This window comes from Melanotaenia boesemani, chromosome 12, assembly GCF_017639745.1.
Source record: "Melanotaenia boesemani isolate fMelBoe1 chromosome 12, fMelBoe1.pri, whole genome shotgun sequence".
NCBI lineage: Eukaryota > Metazoa > Chordata > Actinopteri > Atheriniformes > Melanotaeniidae > Melanotaenia > Melanotaenia boesemani.
Window position 1 is genome coordinate 19,257,338 of NC_055693.1, and position 21,405 is coordinate 19,278,742.

At 38.3% G+C, this 21,405-nt stretch overlaps 1 protein-coding gene across 9 annotated transcripts in view; it reads right to left on the reverse strand.

The window, feature by feature from the left end:
- LOC121650054 (plakophilin-4-like) overlaps window positions 1-21,401 on the reverse strand; it is a 79,626-nt gene extending 58,225 nt beyond the window's left edge. For 3 of the 9 annotated variants that reach the window (XR_006012200.1, XM_042001326.1, XM_042001330.1), the window contains exons 1-2: window positions 6,788-6,926; window positions 2,170-2,303 (exon numbers count right to left, since the gene is read on the reverse strand). Coding sequence is in view for 8 of the 9 variants with exons in the window: in XM_042001326.1 (XP_041857260.1) it covers window positions 2,170-2,303; window positions 6,788-6,794 (141 nt within the window). In the remaining variant the exon portion in view is untranslated. Of the gene's footprint in view, window positions 1-2,169; window positions 2,304-3,885; window positions 3,966-6,787; window positions 6,927-21,248 lie in introns of those variants that run through there. The other 6 variants (XM_042001332.1, XM_042001331.1, XM_042001333.1 and 3 more) reach the window with 5 other exon arrangements.
- Between the last annotated feature and the right edge of the window lie 4 nt (window positions 21,402-21,405).

Consider the following 21,405-nt stretch of genomic DNA (forward strand, 5'->3'; position numbering starts at 1 on the left):
ACTTAATGTGACATCAATGTCAAGTAATATTAAATCAATGAGACTTTCAAAGAAAGGCTTTATAAAAACACCAGTTTTATGGTTTTAGCTTAAATAGCCAAAGGAAACAGAATATAGACAAAAAATAATTAATTATTTAAACTATATCCTTTAAATTGCCAAACACAAACAATATTAAAGGCTGTCTACAATTTATGTATGCACGGCTATGCATGTACAGTTGCTGAATCCACATAAAAGGCAGTCAATTTAAATGAGCACTACAGACTTCTGCCGCTTTAAGATAAGCAGACGCTTGTAAGGTGAAGCAGTAGAAATAACTAGGTCTTTGATTATCTATGAAACACTCTGGTTGAATTCAATTTGGATAAACCCTAAGTGGTAAGGAGGGAGAATTTGTGAATTCAATAATTAATTCTGAAAAATTACGCAGGTCATCCAATGCACTAGCATGTGTACTTCATAGAAGCAAAACGTAACGTGCAACACTAAGCACTAATACACTAAGATTGACACATTGAAGCACGGCCTGCAAGAACGGGTAGTGGATTTTAAGAAATGCAGAACAAAAACTCCAATAAGCAGCAAATGCAGCACAACAGTACAAATTTGTAAAAGTTTAAAAACTGAGATTACAAGTTCTTAACAGTCAGACAAGAAGACGGAGAGGACACATGTCCCAGAAAAGGAACACACTGGGGGAATGAAACCATACTATGTTGGTGTCTCTGTCCTTGTTTGGGCATCTGGGCAAGCTCTGTGCAGCTGTAACTACAACAGTCACGGAAACAGACATTTGGAGAAAAAGGGAAAGAAAAATAAAGGCAGACAAGGAATGGTCAAGAATACTGAGGGGAGGGAATTTTGCAGATGAACAGGCAGTAGAAGGAAGGAAATTTGAAAGGTAACACAGCTGTAGAATAAACACTTATCACACACCCAGTCATCCTAAGCTCCAGCCCTAACCATGAACACAACAGACTTGCATGTTTACATCGACAATGTGATCCCTGGAAGGGCTGCCTCTTAACAATCACAGGAAAACCTCACATAAACCAGAGAGGAAGGAAAAAAGAAAAAAAAAAGAAAGAACACTCACACTCGCCTTGTGTTTGACATACAAGTTTTCATTCTTACTCACCCTTTTTTGTGCCTCTCCAATTTTGTGCTGCCTAAATACAAACAAACGGTCATTTTACAGTCTCGACTCCTTAGCAGGAACTCTCACCAAGGCATGTCTCACTCATTCTAACATTTACAACTAAGGCAGGCAACTCGCTCTTCCTGCTTGCCTAGATGGATATCTGCCCAAACCGGACAAGCCACGAGGAATACTCTAGGGAAGGAAGTGACATCGGCAGGTGCTCTCTCTTTCCCCTGTTCCTTCCTCATGTAAACAATACCCACTTTCCTGCTGCAATCTATATGGGACTTGTGTCTGTTAATTGCTATCAAACACTAGGGAACTTGTTTCAGAAATCCTTTTCAAACTTTAGCTTAAATCAGATTACTTTGTGGAACAGGAAATTAATCAAAACTCACACACAAGGGAATTTAAAATCCTTAATAGGGTGCAAAATATCTTTTGCCCAGTTTGCCCTGTTCAGGATTTCCAGGAATATTGGAGAACTGCAGTAAAGCAAGATAGAAGTGTGTGTGTGTGTGTGTGTTTGTGAGAGACCAAAGGGGGTGTGGATGAATCACAAAGAGACATGCGGAGATGGAGTGAGTCAGAGGGCACGTTTCTCCTCGAGCTCCTGAAACCCAGCTAAAGTCGATCTCCCTGAGAAGTGACTAAATAACCAGTACCTTCCAGTCAAGCTAAATTTACTAAAAAAAACAATAAAAAAAAACAGAAACAAAAAAAAAAACAAACAGCAAAATTATCTCCAACGAGTACTCTGCTACAAAACATTATATCCCATGGAAAGAAAACTTTGAGTGCCACAGATGCAGTTTAGTTACAGTATAAACAGTTTGCATAAATTAGTAGAAAAAATGTCATGTATAGCAGCCTGTACAACATAACATAGGTGTCATCAGAAAGCCTAGTATCCTATAAATGTCACATTCATAAATTGGTTAATAAAATCTGTAACAGTGCCATATTATCAGTGATATACCAGGGGTAAAATGGGTTGTTTGCAGTTTTGATGTAAGAGACTCTACCTGTTCTTTGACAGAGGCCAGGATGTTGTTTGCGGTGTTATCAGCCTCCATTTTGCGGCTAGTTGAGCAGTCGCGTATGGTCAGCAGAAGCCCCTCCTCCTTCGCTGGGCTCTGCTCAGGAGCTGGCATTCCTCCTGTATGGACACACACAAAACACACTATGATCCGGTGACCACAGTCACTCTCCTGAGAAATCATGTGCATGAACTAGAATGGGTGCATGCCTGTGCAAACACACTTCCCTTCATGTACACTTGACGCAAACCCTCCCCGTTGCACACTGGCAAGTAATGCTGAGAAGGAACTATCAGTGGTCACACACCAAGCGACACACAAACATACACCCACACATGCCATATGGCCCAAAGAGAGAGGGATTTTTAATGTTTTACGTCTCTGACAGTGCAAATGAATGCCATATGGCACTGAGACAGCACATTGACTTAAATATGATTTGCATATGATTTGAACAATTGAAATGCAAAGAATGCCCTAAAGTCCACATACTGGCTAAACTATCCATGTTTGTGTATCAGATGTAGTGGGGAAGCTGCAGGAGATGAGAGCATGACAGGAAAAAAATAAAACAACAAAATAGAATCAGCAGCCAGGCAGAGATGATAAGGTCTTCCTGTCTTAGTTCTCTAGCCTCCTATCCAGCACTGAAATATGAAGTAGAATGAATAGTTATGGCCTCATTATATCTGTTGACAGAATGAGTGCCAAGGGAACACTGCTCAAGGTGGATCCAGATTTACTCGAATCAGCCCGCTCAGCCAGACAGGACAGCAAAACGTGGCGATGGATACATCACTATTCAGAGCTGCAGACGCCGAGGAAAGCTAGGCATCTGACAACACACTAGATACATGCACCGCTGCTGTTTTCTACAAGCTACATGTCACATGTAAAAGGTCCCCAAACACTTGGAAGAAATGTGACCCTGAAGTATTCTGGGAGCATGTAACCAAAACAGTGTGGGCCATTCAAGGGGCCTGAGCAGTACAGAACCAAGTGCCAGCCCTGGTCTAAAATAACAGATAATGTTTTATTACTGCAGAGTGTGTTATTCCACACAGGATATTCCAGGAATCCCCCTGTGTCCGTCTTTCAGATTCCTTTCTTGTTCATTCATAGTTTTGAAACATACCCACCTAATTCCCTCCCACCTCCACTGCAGCCATTGAGTCAAGGACATGGCACTTAATAGCAAGAAAACAGGACAAGCCGTTTGAATTTGACATTGCTCCTCCTTCCTGACTTCTGTACAAACACAGAAGAGAACAACCCAGATGTTATTGAGGCAGTCCAGACTAAAACTGAAAGAAGCTGCCAGCTTAGTCAGGCTGACTAAACTTCTTGTTTTCTCTTTTAATGTTAAAGGACAAACAAAGGTTAGCAAGTGGATAGATGCCGACATAGCTCCTAGCTTTTATATCATTCTAGAAAATGGGTCTTGCCACACTTAGCCTTTCTGTAACCTGAATTCCATCAAAATGTTAAAATTCCTTACTGGGACCAAAATCTGTGTATAAAATCTGTGTAATTCACAGCAGTCTGAACTTGTTTGTGAGAAAAGTGCCTACAAAGCAGACTGTAGGAAATTAACCACTAAAAAAAGAAAAACATTAAAACACACAAAAGCTAAACGTGCTTAAGGCACCATTAAGCACAGAAAAAAAAAAAAAAAAAAACCTAATGTGAGTCTGAGCCTACCTTTGAAATCCCCATTATGTCTGGTCCAGAATAATCAGAATAATTTCACTCTGCCTGGCTTTGACTTCTCAGGAACTTTGAAATGGGACTGAAGAAAACAACGTGACTGCAAAACTAGCACAGTCCTATAAAAACACAGCTGACTTGTTTCTCAACATTCTTCTTTGTGTTTCACTCCTAAAACCAAAAGGCGAAACCTTGCTGAAAACCTGTTCACACACCAAGCACAAACTTGAGAAGTAGGTAAGAAATTACAGAGGTGAGCCCAGTCTCTACAGGTTTCAAAGCTGTCATGTCTAAGGAATACATTGCGTAGTCCCCACAGAGTAACTATGACCTCATTCTGGTCAAAACAAAAAGGGAACCCAGTATCTAATTATTACCATTAAGGCTATATCATGGACTAAGTAAAAACACAAACCCACAGCATGACAGCAAGATGACTACTAAGGACAAACAAACTGGATTTAGTAATGTTTTTGTCTAACTAATCAACATGTTAAAATATATAACTCTTTTACTAGACACTCATTGTAGTAAAAGCTAAATATCCCTTTTTAGAGTAATATAATCCTCAGTGTCTCAAGTTTGCCAAAAAAAAAAAAGTCTTAGTCTGACCCCACCCTAACTTACTGGATCACATGATCTGATCTGTTGACCTCAGTCTTGGCAGTACTCTGAGATTCTTATACAACCCCATCTTGTGTGAAACAGTCTTCCGAACTAAATACAGTGTATGGTGCAAGGCAAGAAGAAAAAGAAGTGACTGTGCAGCAGTGTCTCAAACCATTTCTGTTTTGTGGGACAGAAAAAACTCTGCCATATTGCACCAGCTTAACCAAGACACAATTTTTCCTAAAATGCCTACTAGTGGCATGCTAGTCTCCTAGGTTTATGGCGTTGGGGTGAGGGACAGCAATTTCTGCAATCCAAAGCAAGACCGACCGATTGCCTGTGAATGGCCCAAACAAATAAAAACCATATAAAAACCTCAGAGAACATCTGTGGAGAGAAGTGAAGATGCTTGCTTCATCTGGTTTGACAAAGCTCGCGGGCAGTCAAGAAAAAAGAGGTGAACTGCTTAGACTCAGGTGTGCTAAGCCTGTTGAGTTGCCAAACATGGGTTAAAACTGCAATTGCTGCCAAAGTGGCTCCTACTTCTACAAAGTACTACAAGAAGAGTCTGAATACTTTGGCAAATGGAGGATTTCAGATTAAGATTTAATCTGTATAGAGCTATAAGACTTCAGTTCAAGTTAATGAGAATGAATTGTTAGGTAGAAACTGAAAGATTACCCATTTAACACTCAAAAATAGTGGTTACTGTAAACCTGATTAAAGGTACATGACTGAAAGGTTTCTTGGGCAGAAATATTAAACTCTTACTGGGAAACCCTCATTTTAGAAATCCATCAGAAAGCAGGTGATTCAAAGATGAGACTTTGCTAATTTCTCATTTCCTGTATTTCTTACTTTCCCCTCTTAAGGAGATAAATTACCTCAGCTGGGCACATGCTGGGGCCCTTTAAGTCAAACCCATTAGACTTATTATCTACTGATGAAGAAGATTCGTCTTCTGGAAACCGAGTGACACTACATCACTGACAGTCAGTACAGAAATAAAGATGTGCTGAGAAACTGTTGCACATTAGCGTGAACTTAAACAGTAAGCAGCCGCATTTTGTTACATCACTAAATATGCATTAAGTATTTTTCGGAAATAATTGTTGGATAAAAAAAAAAAATGCAAATAAATATGTTCTCAGACTAAAAAAAAAATAATTTTGATAAGTGTTATTTATTCAAATCATATTAGAGCGTCATTTTAGCTGTGAGCACTATGCAGTCAAGATTACAGTGAGTGTGTGTGGTTAGGATTTAGAAAATTGATATTTCTTTCCTTCGTTTTACAGTTTTTCCTTCAGACATTCTGTGTTTTTGCAGGTCATAAAAACTATAGCTTGCCACTGTAGTCCAGATACAGAAAGACAGTGAGCTGGCTTTTGGCCAGGATGTGTTTCAGCTGGTGAAGAGACAGGACTTCACGTCTACTCTGTAATTAAAAATTAAAGTTATGTGCAGTGCCAACAAGTTTAAGTCTGGCATATGAATACTTATTGGTTATATGAACACTTATTGGTTATATGAATACTTACTAGTTATACCCTTGCTCTCAGGGGCACACTGTGACCCTGTGACACACGACAGCGGCTAACTTATCAAGAGGGACCAAGCAGCATGATGTGGCATGGGAAAACTTTGCTGAGAGGGAAAAAAAGTCCAGTTACTAATCTATCAACAGCTACAAAAACATCCCCAAAGACCCACAGTAATAAATGCTTTTTTCAAATCCGTGTATTGACTTTCCCTATAAAACTAAGAAATTTAGTCCCATTGAATTTACCTCAAATCACTATGATGAACAATAACCCATAGAGAAGGTACAAAAACAATTTTACATCAGCTAAAGAAAAACATCTACACCAGCAGCACTGAGCTCTCCTGTGTTCTAAAATAGTTTCTGAAATCCTCTACTCAAATCCTAACACACTGCTAGGAATTGCCGATGGAAGCCCTTACAAAGTAGATGGTCTGAGCTGATGCATGTGGCAAACACAGTGTAATATACTATGACCTTTTTAGGAAGAAATGAATTCAAATAGGATGAAGAATTCTCTGTCACCCCACCTGCCCATTATACTGTAAAAGGAAAGAAAAAAGATGACTTTCTGTTACTCTCAACAGCTGAAAATGCAGCGCCCTCACTTACACAACTAACAGCAAAGAAATGCCCCCTTTCCAAAGCTGAACCAGCCTCACTTGTATACACAACCACTCTATTAATGATTACCATGAGTAAGCCAAAGAGAATGATTTAGCCTTCTTAAAAACATACACATACCTGCCATTGTGTTGACTTCGGATTAAACAGAGTGATACGTATGAGGCTGTGTGAAGTGGTGACAACGGTCCGACAGCATCTGCTTCACCGTTTCAACAAAGGAGAGAGCCAAAGGAAATCATTCAGAAGCTGCACCCATGCCTGCTTCACACATTGAACCTCACCCCCACAAATGTTGCAATAACCTGAGGTCTATGCAAGCATGTGTCCACAGGGCAGGGCATGTCCCTGATCAAAGGCAGGAAACACAGTCAACTTACAATATAACCTATTAATCACAGTCATCTTATGTGCAAAACATTAAAGCACACACACTAAACTGTCCTGAGCTACACCTAATTTTGCAAGTTATGCTTACTCAGAGAGGACATTGGAAAGATGACTGCACAACTGAACAATCTATGTTTGACTTTGCAGCAAAAGCCCAACTCCATCTTCCTGTGAACAAATTCAAAGAGATCATTCACCTTCAAAATCATTTCCTCACAACAATTCCCCAACTAATTGGGAGCAGAGAGGCTTAACTGAAGTCTCATCATCTGTTTCCAACGTGTCATCCCCAGTAATATGTTGTGACAGAACGGGACATAAATTATTCTGATTGCATGCAAATCCCCTAAATAGAATCAGAGCTTGTGCTAGACAGACATGCTTCATCCTGTCACACATTGTTAGACAAATACATTTAACACCCTAATGCCTTTCTGCATACAGTTGCAATGCAAACATGACATCTACAGCAATACGGTGCCCATGAAGGCTGTATAGCAATATGTTGTCTCACTAACGTTGTCTTTCAGAAAAGTCAGTTAAAGAAATTCATGCCTTGTGTAACAGATGTGCCAGAGACAGATTTTACTTCAAATGTGATCATGGTTTGGGATGCTCATTATTTAACCTCATTAAGCTTTTCAGTACAAATGTGTAGCATGTTTTATCGACCGCATTCTCGATATTAAACATTACTTGCTGAGAGGAACTGATGTGACGACCATATGATGCCAGATGGTTGTCAAATTTAATGATCATGCTAAGATTTAATGTTGTGCTGAACAGGAATACCAAGATTACACGAAAATAACATGCATTGAAAAAGAGAATGACAATTACTGACAGGTTTTCATAATGTAAAGAGTGCACACTTGATTTTAAAGCTAATGGTAGCAAGAAAAAAATCTATTCTCAGTGAAATAATAATGATTTAGAAAGCTATAACATCTAATTTCTTCATATAAAGAAGAATTCTGTGTGTTTCTTAAATTGACTGGCAGAAAAAAGAAGAGTAGCTTCTCTTCATGTCAATATGTGCATGTATGCTCTCAGGGACACAGCTTAAAAATTCTGATTTCTTTAATTTTAGTGACTACAATTATCCCGTGGAATGAAAAAAAAGCGTAATATGAAAACAAACACTAAAAAGACAAAGATGAAGACATTTTTCCACTTGAAATACAACTGTTTAAAGACAGACAACAAGAAGCTTTGTTAGCGTTGTCACTTCACCTGACTTAACCTCAGTCAACTGCCTGCTCAATATTGCAGGTGAAACAACACATAACACCTGCGAGGAGGCTAAAACACACACACAAAAATCTATGTAACTGTTCTAGAGCAGTAAATGGTTATAACAACAAACTGAATATAATAGTTTAGAATTTGTAGTCTATTGAAAAAATATGGAAAAAAAATGTAACGATTTATAGATATTGCCCCATAAATAATAATATATTTCACATAACAAGGTTTGGCTCATGGCAGTCTTCAAGGGAGGATTACCTCTACTTTCCCTTTGGTACCTCAGAAGTGACAGAACATCTTTTTTTGTCTCTTATTAAAATGACTGACTGCAAAAAAAAAGATGTATGAGAAAAAAAAGGATATTACTGAAAATGAAATTCCAATTACTGTCCACAATAAAACAAACCATTTATAGCTATTTGCGCAGCGTGGCTTTGTTAAATATGAGAACAGCCATATGGCCTTAAGTGGGAACTTACTGACTGTAAAGTTTGTTTTGTGATAACGTTGAGGTAACAATAACATTTAATAAGATTCACTTATTAAATAATACCAGGACAGAAAATTAAACTTGTCAAAAGAAGCAAAAACATGAAAAAGTAAAGCAATATCAGGGTAACAGATAAACAGATTACAGATAAATTTAAAACACTGATGTGACTTTTACCTGATGTAAATTGATGATGAAGAACTAAGGGTTTTGGAAAACAAAGTAGCTTGTTTTCTCCTCAGCAGAGAAGTAACACACAGAAATAGCTTTAACCTGTTGCTTAGTAGTTGGACAGCATTCACATCCCCTTGTTCTTTCTGCCAGGGGACTGCAAGTCCTAATTTTGGAGTGTGCACATTTCTGAACTTTACAATATTCATCAGTGGGAGGTTCTCCATCTCTGTGCAGAAGGAAGGATCAGTGGAAAAGGGTCTTTCAAAGACCTTTTTCTGTTTGAGGGAAGTATCTGAATGCAATCTAGTTGCTGCTAAAATTTGCCAGACTGCTACCAAACTGTTGGTTTGTGTTAGCTTTCAGGGTTGGTAGGTATCAGCCCCATTTTCAGTGGATGGAAGCATTTAGGCACAGGAGCCAGAAAAGAATCTTTCAATGAGCAAAAATTGCTAAATTAAAGTTGAGTATTTCTGGACAACGCAAATGTCATGTCTCACATCATCTGCCGGAATTGAAAGAAGTTACACAAGTAGAAAACAGCTGCTGACCCACAGTTATTGTGCTAAGTTTCCAAATTCCCAGTAAATGTTATATGCAGAAAACACTAACATCTCATCTCATTACAGCAGATTTTCACTCAAATAAACTTACACTTAAAACATACAAAGCTAAATAAAAAAGCTAAGGAAGCATTGGTCTGAATAGGCCTGTCGCGATAAGCAATAAGTCAATTAATTGAACGATAAGAAAATAAGAGCACGATAAGTTTGCCGGCCGCGATAATTTTTTTTCGTCCCCCCTTTACCATAGACTGTGTATGACAATAGGTTTCACTATGGAGTATTTCGACTAAACGCTCTGGTTTCTTGCGGAGTGATCTCTCTAGTGTCACACTTGACTGCAGCATGTTGCAGCACGAGCCGGTAAGCCGCATTTGTTTTGCACGGCTGCCAACACGCAATGGCCGTGAGACTTGCGTATTTAAGTGGCTTCTCACGCTCTCGCGCTAAACCTCCGATTCTCATGCTGAAATATGTAAATAATAGATGCAAGCATCTCCTCTTTTATTGTTTCGCTGCTTCCCACATGTAAGCAGAACACACACATTCTAGCTTACGACGTCAGTACAAAGCCCCCACTTCCTGGTCTACCGTAATAACCCCTGTAATCCGCAGGCACATTACGCAAATAGAATCAGCCTATATACTACCGTATATGACAAAATACACATTAAGAGCAATGCCGGCTAATCGAGAGGTTTGGGAGGATTCCCAGTGGGCCGCATAACTTTTGGGCCGGTGTCCCGGCGTATGTGAATGTGGTATCCCAGCTAACTGCTGGGTTGTAGTTACTTATAAGGCCAACAGAGGGCAGAATGACTTTGTTTCACAAGCAGTAGATTTTGAAGAGCAGAAGAAGAACACGGGTTTTTGTTCGATGTAAAGTGCTGAAGTTTGGTTCGTCATTAAAACCGGCATGCTTGTCTACTTGTCTGGAGTTTATTTGAAGATGCAACAGTGAAAAAGGCGCTTTTATTTATTTAGTTTATTGACCTTTGAAAATGTGTACTTGCATTATTACGGCATATGTCACTATATTAGTTGAGAATGGTCTCAAAATGACACATTAGCGCTCTGCGCAATATTATCGTTTATCGCGATAATTTCTGAGAAAATTTATCGTACAGCTAAATTTGTTATCGTGACAGGCCTAGGTCTGAAACACCTTTAACTCCTAAAGAAAAAAGCTGGACATTCATGCCTGAGTTATAGCAGATGCAGATTCCTATAAACAACCTGACTCCCACATTTTAAGAAGAATATATTGCTGAAATGTTTGCCTACACATCAGATATTATGTATAATGGTGTCATAGATTCCTAAAAATTGGTATAACCGGTATGGTGGGATGGGAGTACCAACTTCTCTCTGCTAACACACAAAAGTGTTTGCAATGATATTTAAATATATAATTGAAACTGTATTTCCCTTTTTTTTCTCCCATGAAATATTACATCATTTATTGAAGTCTACTAATTAACTAAGTCTACTAATTTTATCATCTAAATTATATTGACTCGTATTGTGACTGGTTGACCAACCCTTCCATGCTGTCTTGAAGTCTTACTAAAGAGCTGTTAAGTGTATTGTGCAAGCTATGCAAGACAACAATAAATGATTCAGATTGGGGGAATAAATTCCTTTGTGACAGGGACATGGACTTCTAAACTCTGGTGAACCTAAAAAACAAAACAAAAAACATAAATTTAATTCATAATTACACTTTTAAAATTCTTCTCTTAAAGGTCCCATATTATGCAAAATTCACTTTTTAATGGTTTTGGAACAGTCATACTGGTCCCCCCGCATGTGTAGGAGACCCGTAAGTGTGAAACTCTTTCAGGCGCTCTCTCTCCCCCCTGCTCCACCTCTAGGGAAGTAAGCGCTGAAATGAGCTTGTTTGAAAGCGTGTACGTTATGACGTCATAAGGGACAATAACCACTCCCCACAGAGCGATGGACCCGTCTACCGGCTCTCAAAGCCCGCCCTCTAAAAATCACCTAGCGCCCAGTGTTTTTCCCTCTTCGGCAACCCTCGTTAGCGGACATGGCTAAGCGACAGAAGCACTGTTCTGTTTGTGGCTGCATAAATGAACACGAAAACGTTTTTTTACTTCCATCCACTGAACCCACGAGGACTGAGTGGATTAATTTTATTTTTGGAGGAAATGTACCCGGAAAACTTCCAAAGGTTTTGCATGTCTGTGGCCAGCATTTCAAAGAGGACTGTTTCCACAACATGGGGGCATGGAAAGCAGGCTTCGCCAACCGTTTGAAGCTGAAGCCAGGTTCAATACCAACTGTCCGTGACACAGCTGGAGAGGTAAGAGCTGGCAGTTATTTTATCGTTTCGGCCTTATTAGTCTGATAGCTTGAAAATATATTAACCTGTCAATCACCTCATGACGGGCGATGCGATGGGCGGAGCCAACAGCTGAGCTGCTCCACCAGGGTTCCGCCCACCATAAACGGCACATTTCTGAAGCTGCTAAAAAGAGGGAGGTGAAGAGAAGCCGCTGCACTCAAACTGAGGGTCGATTTGTCCATACCATGGCGGAAATATTTCATTTAGATATTAATGAATGGTCTCAGATTGGGAATAAAGTGTATAATATGGGACCTTTAAAGTGTAATTAACTAGGATATAGCAATGAAAAAATATCCTGTTAGCTTAAAATGCTGTTTTAGTTTTGTTTCATTGGTCAACTTAACATTTCACCAAAGAATGCAAAGTTGATGGCAAACCCCAGAGTTAAAAACAATGGCAAAACTTTTTACATAACATTATCATAATCAGTAATTGACAAGATATGCTACTGTTGCCTGACACTTTTTCATATCCCATTTATCTGTATTGATTTGGTGCTGAATGTTAATGATGCTTGATAACAAATGCAATAAACTAGAACTCTCAATGCATTTGCTGATTAACGCTACACTTGTGAGGTTATTTGCAGGGCGTCTAAGATCTAATTAAAGAATTCTCAGCAGATATTCAATATTCATTCTTTTAGTCTGAAATTTCTATCAAGCAGATGGATCTTTGAAAACTCTGAAGTAAAATGTCTGACCTCAAATGCTGTATCTGAAAATATCGTGTTTCGCCCACACACTTTTTAAAGAAAAGGATAAATTAGGCTATTTTACTCACAACTTGGATACAGCCCAGTCCCAGTTCCCTTTAAGCAATTACATATTTACCAGTAGCTCTGAACTGTAAGCTACTATGCGATCTCTTGAAAGACTGATATGTTTCCAACTCCTTATAAATACAGTTTTGCTTAAGGACAGCGGAGAAAAAAAATTGTGCCAATGGCTTATTTTGTGCTGTGAAGAGAAAAGGAAGATTTTGGAAAGGTAGATTTTGTGAAATTAAGATTTATATAAAAAAAAAAAGACCTAAATCAAAGTCTAATGAAAAGGAAATAGTTAATTAAGTGAAATGAATATATATCAGAATTAACCGTCCAGCTAGTGCATCAACATGCCTGGAAGAATAACTCAGAGCAAGACTGAATTAACTTCGTATCAACTCAGTTAACCAGAACCAGGTGGTATTTTAACAAATGGATTGTATATATTTATTTTCATGGTTATCCAAAATGTTTAAAGTTTATAATTAAACTAGGGATGCTCCGATACCATCATTTTTCTGTCCGATACCAGTACTTGAAGTTTAGGTATCTGCCAACACCAAGTACTGATCCGATTCCTGTGTTATTTTATTAAGAGACCTTTTAAATCTAGAATTTAAATAAATTATATTTATTATAGACTTTGATGTGTCATGTTGTTGCTGCGGTTCAATGGCCTAGCATTGTTTAAATGTTTTAACACGTGAAAACAATGATTGCCATAGAATATTTTAGAATTATTAATAGGGTCCGACAAATTAATCAACAGGCTGATTAATCGGTCGATATTAGCCTTTTTCAAAATGGCCAATATCAGCCGTTGTTTTGCCGATTATAAACAGATTTATTCTTACTTTCTCATAAAGTAAATGCTAATAAGTGTCGGAGTCGTGCAGAATGATGTCCTTGTGGCATTTGTCCACTAGATGGAGCACTGACTCCATTCAATACCCTTGTCTTTTCAACAGGGTTAGCTAGTAGCTACAGCCAGGTTACATTAAAGAGGTGGGATGAATGGAGCTTGCTGACGTTTTAATAGTCGATGACTAATCGACTATCAGAACAGTCATTAGTTGCAGCCATATTATTGAGTTCAGTGAGGTTGGATGTGGGCAGAACAATGATTTTTGCAGCAGTTCTGGTTATGAGTGCAAGTCTAGTCCGATTTTTAACAGAGAGCATGTTAGAGAAACAGGTGGAGCAGTACAATAGGATGGATTGGATGATGCTTTGATACAGTGACAGAAGAAGATGAAGAGCAACACAGAGTCCTCTAAATATACACTCTATACCAAATATGGCACAACCCATTTATTTCAGCGCCTCAATCAACATGCTACCGAGTGGGCGAAAACGACTAAAGTCAACTAAGCTGGCAGATATGAGATTCTCTCAGTCATCTGAATATATCATTCATTTTGAAAAACTGTAGGTCATAATAGAGCCTGATGATGTAACCATCAAGTTTCATGCCCAAATCTCCAAGAAGTTTATGTTTAGTCAACCTAGGGCTGGGCAATATGGCCTATAACTGATATCCCGATATTTTTTTTGCTTTCTTCTGATACACGATATATTTAGATGTTTTGAAATCTCCTCAACACACTGTCGATGAATTCAACATTGTCATGTAGAACACCAGTAGAATTTAGGTAAACTCTGCGAAATTTAACTTCATTTTAACAAACTTTTTATTCTGAACCAGGGACCTGCCCTCATAAACTTAATAAAAAAACCTGTCTCTCCGACCAACCCCCAACATCAACATCAACACACACACACACACACGTATGTATATATATGTGTGTGTGTGTGGGACACATTTATATGCAAACGCATTAAGTTAAATGTTGTTTTTTAAGAAGCTTTAACATGTTTTTAAGGAAGGAAGAAGAATGGATTTTGGTTTGATAAAAATACAGTTTATATCTTTACAGTTTGTGGAGCACAAGTGTGAGCATTATTTTTGTGACAACAGAAAATCTCAAATGAGTTGAGCACCTGAGAGGGAATGCCTTTCCAACGATAAAGGGCTTGGTATTGCTCAGGGTTACTGGTGCATGCAGTGAAGAGTTCACTTTTAGATGCCAGAAAAAAACAGGGTCTATGCTGAGATGAGAATAAGCACTCTAACAGGTTGGATGGGTTTGGAAACTGGAAGCGTAGTGATCACAGTTTCTCTAGTAACACACAAGTACTTCTATGAGCAACCTGACCACACAGCAAATGGGCAAAGAGGTCCAGAGCAGCAGAGTTCCCACTTGACTCTCAGAATCAACAGTTAACAGATACTAAACAAGAAAATACATGTTATTCTAGTTATTCTTTGCTATTTGGAATAGATCAGCTAAAGAAGGACAAAAAAATAACTATTGCCTTAAGGCTACAGATTTCCCCACCTTAATGTTTCAGTATTATGTTACTCCCACAGAGAAAGAAAAGATATACCAGAAGTTTTGATACAATACAGCCCGCATCTGCCTCTTAACTCTAGAGCCAAATGCAAAGCTTAGCAATCTATAAAATGTCATTTTAAATGTCATGTGCTTGAACTGTATTCATTTGTTCATTTCCAGTGTCAACAACTCCATTTCTTAGGTGTAATTTGACTTTGTTGCAGTCTTCTGAATGCCTCGACATTTAAGAAATGAATCTTTTATGCAAACTGGTGAAGCAGTCAGATCCTGCAGATTGTTGAATTTTTAGTTGTAGTCTGAGTAACTAGTGCAACCCTCAAGGCCACTATAAGAACACTGGGGAGACGTCTTCACCACCTGACTAAAAACAGCAAGCCAGTGCACTAAAGTAGCACTTTGGGATGACACCTGATCCCACAAAATGACTAAACCAAGAAAGACACAGCTTATGTTTGTAGCATATGCTGAAAGGACAAGTCAATTAAATCGAGCCAACTGAATAATAGTGAAACTCAACTAATTGCTCAAACTGAAAATGCCAATAGTTATAGTTGATACAGGGAGAGTTAGCAGGTTTTCTGTATAAAAATAAATGTTTTCTCAACTTATGCTAGTTTTAAATCATCATGTAACTTTCTAGATAAAAAATGTTCCCGTTCTGCTGCTGCAGAAGCTAATAGTGCAAATATTTTAACAAGAACTTACGAGTAGAGCCCGACCAATTGATTGGCTGGCAAGTTTTGCAGATTGCAGATTAAATGCCGATATGTTCTTAATTTCTCATAAAAATCCTCAGTCCTCACCGCTGTCAGCTACTACAGAAGGAGCGACAGCTAGGCAGCAGAACTTGACAACAGGTACGTTTATAATGACGTTGTGAAAATAAGAATGACTCAACATGTCTCCAGTTTTAGTTTAACTCTGTTTGCCATGTGTCATGATAGTGACCCGTGCTTTGTTGCGTTGGTCATGCTTTCCATTTACATTGCATTGCTAAAGTTGTGCTAACCTAGCTTAAGTTTAAAATGCAACTCTGTTAAAGGTGACATGTTTTGACATCTGAGAAAGGGGTCTCTGGTTTTTATTTTGGGTCATTTGAGTCATGACTTCATGGCAAAGAAAATAATGGAATAGAAAAAATGTGATTTAACGTTAAAGGGCATCAGAGGGCTGCATAAATAATGTTTAGCCAGTAACTTCACTCAATATATTACTTATATATAGAATACACCTATGGCCAGTCAGTACATCTGGTAGCTAGATTAGTGCATCCTCCGTAGAAAGAAAAATTCATAATGCAAATTTAAAATAAATAAAACTGAAGTTATTTTATTCTTACATATTTTTTAAATTAATAGTCCGATTAACTGGTTATTGGAATTTTTTTCTACCAAATATTAAAATCGGTATCGACCTCAAAAAAATCTAAGTCATTCAGGATCTACTTATGAGGATGTTTAAAGTTTAATTGTTTACAGGAATATGGCATTTAGCTGAAAAATGTACACTTCCGCATTATCCATTACTCTCGGTCATGACATGTTTTCATGACTACAGTGCTAACGGTAGTGTTTCACAGGGTTGCTTATTTGTTATAACAAGCACTTCACTTGGATGGACTTGCACCACTCCTCTTTTTTACCTTGGGAAAAGAGAGCATTTGCTTGGGGTGATCATGTGGGTAGTACTTTGAAATATTCAACAAGGTATTACGTGCCCCGTTGAAGTAACTCTGTAGGCAGATAAGCTTAGAAAGACAGGAATGTTTTAGCAATGAGCTTGCAGAGAGACTCCGGTACGAAGGCTGCATGAAGCAGTAGTGGTGCTCTGTGTCTCCACCACTGTTATCCACATCGACACAGAGGAATAGCTGTCTTTCAGACTCAGCATGTTAGGCCAATGGAGGGCTGTTTTACTGGACAAAATTCTATTGTGCTCCTAATCTCTAAAAGTGCTGACATGCTTTGTGTTCTTTATTATCTTTAGCTGTCTGGGATCCAACCAGAGCATGAAATCTGGAACTCTTTCTATCTACATATCCAGTTAGATCAACAATCAGCCAGCAGCAGCGCATGTCAAGGCTTATCCACACATGCCAAAGCAAGACTAAATGCATCATGTGCGTAAATCAATGGTCTTTTTCATTTGTTTGATTTAATTAGCTTTTACTTTCCCACAAAATTTTTTAGGGTATTCTAAGCACATGGTTTTAGAGTATAAGAATGAAAATTTCTACAGGATGTAAGACTGATAAAAAACAACTTGACTCTGGAAATCCCCCGTTTTACTAGATGTGGTTTCTGTTGAGGGGGACAACCGGGAAGGAAAAGACGAACTCTCCTCAGACCAAACCATAAAGTGGAATGGAAAGAAATTATGTTGAGTTGATGGCAGAAGGATTTACAAACCAAATGATGAACAGTGTTCACTTGGTTGGCTGCTACTCCTCCTATACTATGATTCATTATACAGGATTCACAACACAGCAGCTGAGATAACTTCAGAGGCAAAAAATAGGATAAATGCATGACTTTTAAACATCAGTCACACTTTTCAACTAATCATCAATATGCAAACTACCCAGTAAATGTGCTTTCACATTTCACAAACACAGTCAATCTCAATTCAACTTCTGTTTTTAGCATGAAAGGTACATCTGTTTGTATCTATGACTATAGATTAATGACGTTTTATGAACACTCTAATAATAAAAGAAAAATGTGCATTCAAAGGCTGATGCAGGAGGAAATAAGACCATTAATGCTGACTGCTATTTAAACAAAACTTGACTTTTAACTAACTGAACTGTACACAATGAATGCTAACTAAAGTTATACTTTCTGGGGAAAAGATTTTGATACTTTAGCACTTATATACGTGCAAGTGGAGATAGAAAGAAAAATAACAGTTTTGTTCCCAGGCATACAAGCTTTGACACAGAGTGTGAAAATACTTTCTCTTTCTTAAAACTGGAAGGGATTGGAGGGAGGGGTTACTTTTTTGATCACAAAAGAAAAAAGCAAATCTGACACCCAATGTGGGGGTAAGGGATTACGCCTTGATGTTGGGCCAGAATTAGGGGGTGAAAAAGCACACAGAGTAGATGCCTGCCAAAAAGTACAAAACTATTCAGCTGCCGTCAGTATCTATTAAAAAGAACTCACCATGAAGCCTGGGTCAAACAATCACAAAAACGACCTTTGGTGTTGTTTGGTATTTGTTTACTGCAACACAAAGTTGTTCTTATACGGTTTAAAAAAAAAGAAAAGAAAAAAAAGTTAAAAAAAAATCTACTAGTACCCCACATAGTTTTCAAAGTGTTATCACACTTTTGTACAGAAAGAGAGATTAATACAAGCTGGTTCCATCTTTGACCTGCTAAAATCTACAGGCAAAAACTGCTTAAAAGAAGAAAAACAAAAGTTGCAGAAGGGGGTGGGGGGAAACAAAATCCTGATGTTTCAAATCCACACAAAACACAGCTGACAAGTCAATAGTTGTGAGCTGTGCGCCTATGGATATGTAGTTCAGTAATGTGAATCACGAGTCACTGAGCGTCTGTGCATGTTTGTGTAAGTGGGTGTGTTAGGAGAGGGTGTAAAAGTTAACATGACATATAAACTTTCAATGTTAAGTAGCTGATATAATATTAACATGTATAGTGGCCACAGCAGCTGTGCATACAGATAACCTGTTCTCTCCTGTACTGCAACAGGACAAAACTGGAACATTGCTCCTTTTCATGATGCAATAACCATGCAGTTAATTTATTTGTCTATTTCTTTTCCTTTAAGGAGCTACTACTGCATAGGCCAACATAGTTTGATAAGACACACAAACCTTATGAAAAAAAAAGCTGCTGTGTTGGCTTTCTAAATTCAACAATTCTATAGGGTAGTGGATCCATCACTGTGAACATATGTGAACACAATTTTCTTTTAGAATTTGTAGATTAGTGGTACTGAGTTCTTTGACAGCTATCTTTTAGCTGAAAATCCAAGAAACTGTCAATAAAATCTTGATTTCTCTTTTTTTATACTTACCATAAAAAACCCAAATATGCCCATGGCAGTTCTGTGGTGTCTTTTTTTTTTACTAAAAGAATAATAATGGCAATAAATACTCATCAAAATTCAGTTGGTGAAACATAAGAAGTGAGATGCCTTGAAATAAGTGGTCGGTAAAAGCAACAGATGAAAAAAAAAAAGACTGACGGAAAGAGCACCAGCTGAACCACAAAATGGAAAATGATGTAGGAATAGTAATGGAAAAATGGATTGACATTTCTGTTAGTTTCCAACTATTTTCATGCAAATGAAGCAAATCTAATGATTATGTAAAGATAGTGCAGTGGCCTCAAATAAAAGAAAGATATTTGTAAATTGTCATAAAACGTCATCTCAGTTAATATTGATTACGATAAAATTGATTGATGTTCCTCCAGCCTTTTAGTTTTCACAGCTTTAGTATTAGCAAAACAGAAACAGTAGCAACAAATACCTGATTACCCTTAGGGAGCAACATATTTAGAATGACATTCCTCAAATGGGCATTCAGTGATAATTTATACAAGTTACAGGATAAGGTGAAGGTTCAGCAATGGCTTTTACAATGTATACTAGACACACTCATTACAGTGATTTTAAGTCAAACATTTAATATTGCTGGTGAACTCTAATGAATATGATTCAATTGTGCATATTCTAAACCAATATTATGTAAGAAAATGGACATTTATGTACCTGGACCTGCACTGCCACAAAAATAATTGACATATTGCAATGCTCTAAAGTGACATATGTCATAATGCAATCATCTTCAATCAACATTAAAAGAACAGTTGGAATAAATTAATCCAAATGTTATATTTTCTTGACCACTTCCATGTCGTGTCCCCCTCCCCTCCTCTCCACCACCATTTGAAATGGGATCAGCACAACATCATAGTGCTTCCCTCTTCTGTTATGGTTTAAGGGTACGTGCAAAGAGATTTAGATAAGCATCTGTTTACATGATCAGCTGTGGTCATGAATAACAAGAATTAGGCTATAAAAAGTGCATAATGACAGCCTTTGCATATTTGTGTTGCTATTCATATATTACTCATCTTGTGCATTTTCTCCACATAAAACGTCTACAGAAAAATGCCTTTTAGTTGTTTTCATTATTCATTGGTTCTTTATTCATTGCACCTGTATAATAAACAGCTTAGAACTTACTTTAAAAGTGGTGAAAAACACAAAGAGAAAGAGAAAATGAAATAACTGCAGATATTTTGTATGACAAAAATCTCATGATTGTGATAGCCCATGGGTTCCACGCATGGGTATAAACCTTGGCTGAGTAGCAATGGATTTAAACAATTACCCACTCCTATTCTCTAAGAATATTTCACTTAAATGCATTAGGTCAACCATTTTTTTTTCTTCTTCTTCATTTTTTTAAGAGTCACTGTGGCCACAAAAATGAGTCCCTCTTGTCCTAAAACGCAGGTTTGCTTTGCAAAGTGCAAAGCAGTGGGACCGAATCTCCGTTAACAGAAACGCCCCTGGTTAAAATGCAGATTAGGGTAATTAAATATGGCGTTGTTTGAACGTAGCTAGTGAATGTGGGAGTAAAAGGTAAAGCAATCTTGTGGGGGCAGTTAGGATCTCCGCCCCTAGGCGACCTCGCATTCCAGAGATTCCCATACTCTAAGCTCACCTGCCCTTTCCTTCACCACTTAGCGGCACGTTTTCAAGGGCATTATCAGTTAAGTGAGTTTTTTTAATCAACTAAAGCTGCTGTTTCGGCTTTAGTTGCCTTTCTGTGGCTTCATGCTATCCAGCTAAGTTTTCATAGCAGCCGTTAGGCACAACATCAAAAACAGCGCGTGAGTGTCCCTCAAAGGTGTGCGTTGTCTGCGATGAATCGGTCACAAGAAGAAGATTAGCGTAGAATTAGATTCTTCCCCGCTGCGAAGAAGCCCAAAGGAGCTTGTCTTGTGTCGCACACGCACGGAAAAGCTACCACTTTCTTTTCACAGTGAAAGGAAGACTTTCTGAGTTCACGCAGCAGTCCGTACTCTCCTGCCTCGCGCACAGATGCTCTCCTTTTTTTTTACCCCTTCATTTTCCCCCCGAAATTTTCTGCAGTTACTGAAGCGACGAATAAAAAAAAGACACTCACATACCTTGGGAGGACGGTTGTTGCGCTGGTTGAGCTGCGGCTCGGATCTACAAGGGAACATGTAACTTCATCTGTAAAGTCCAGTCGCTTACTCCCATACATGTGGAAGAACGAAACTCATGCCCATATTCGAGGGAAGAAGACGACCCCTTCGCTG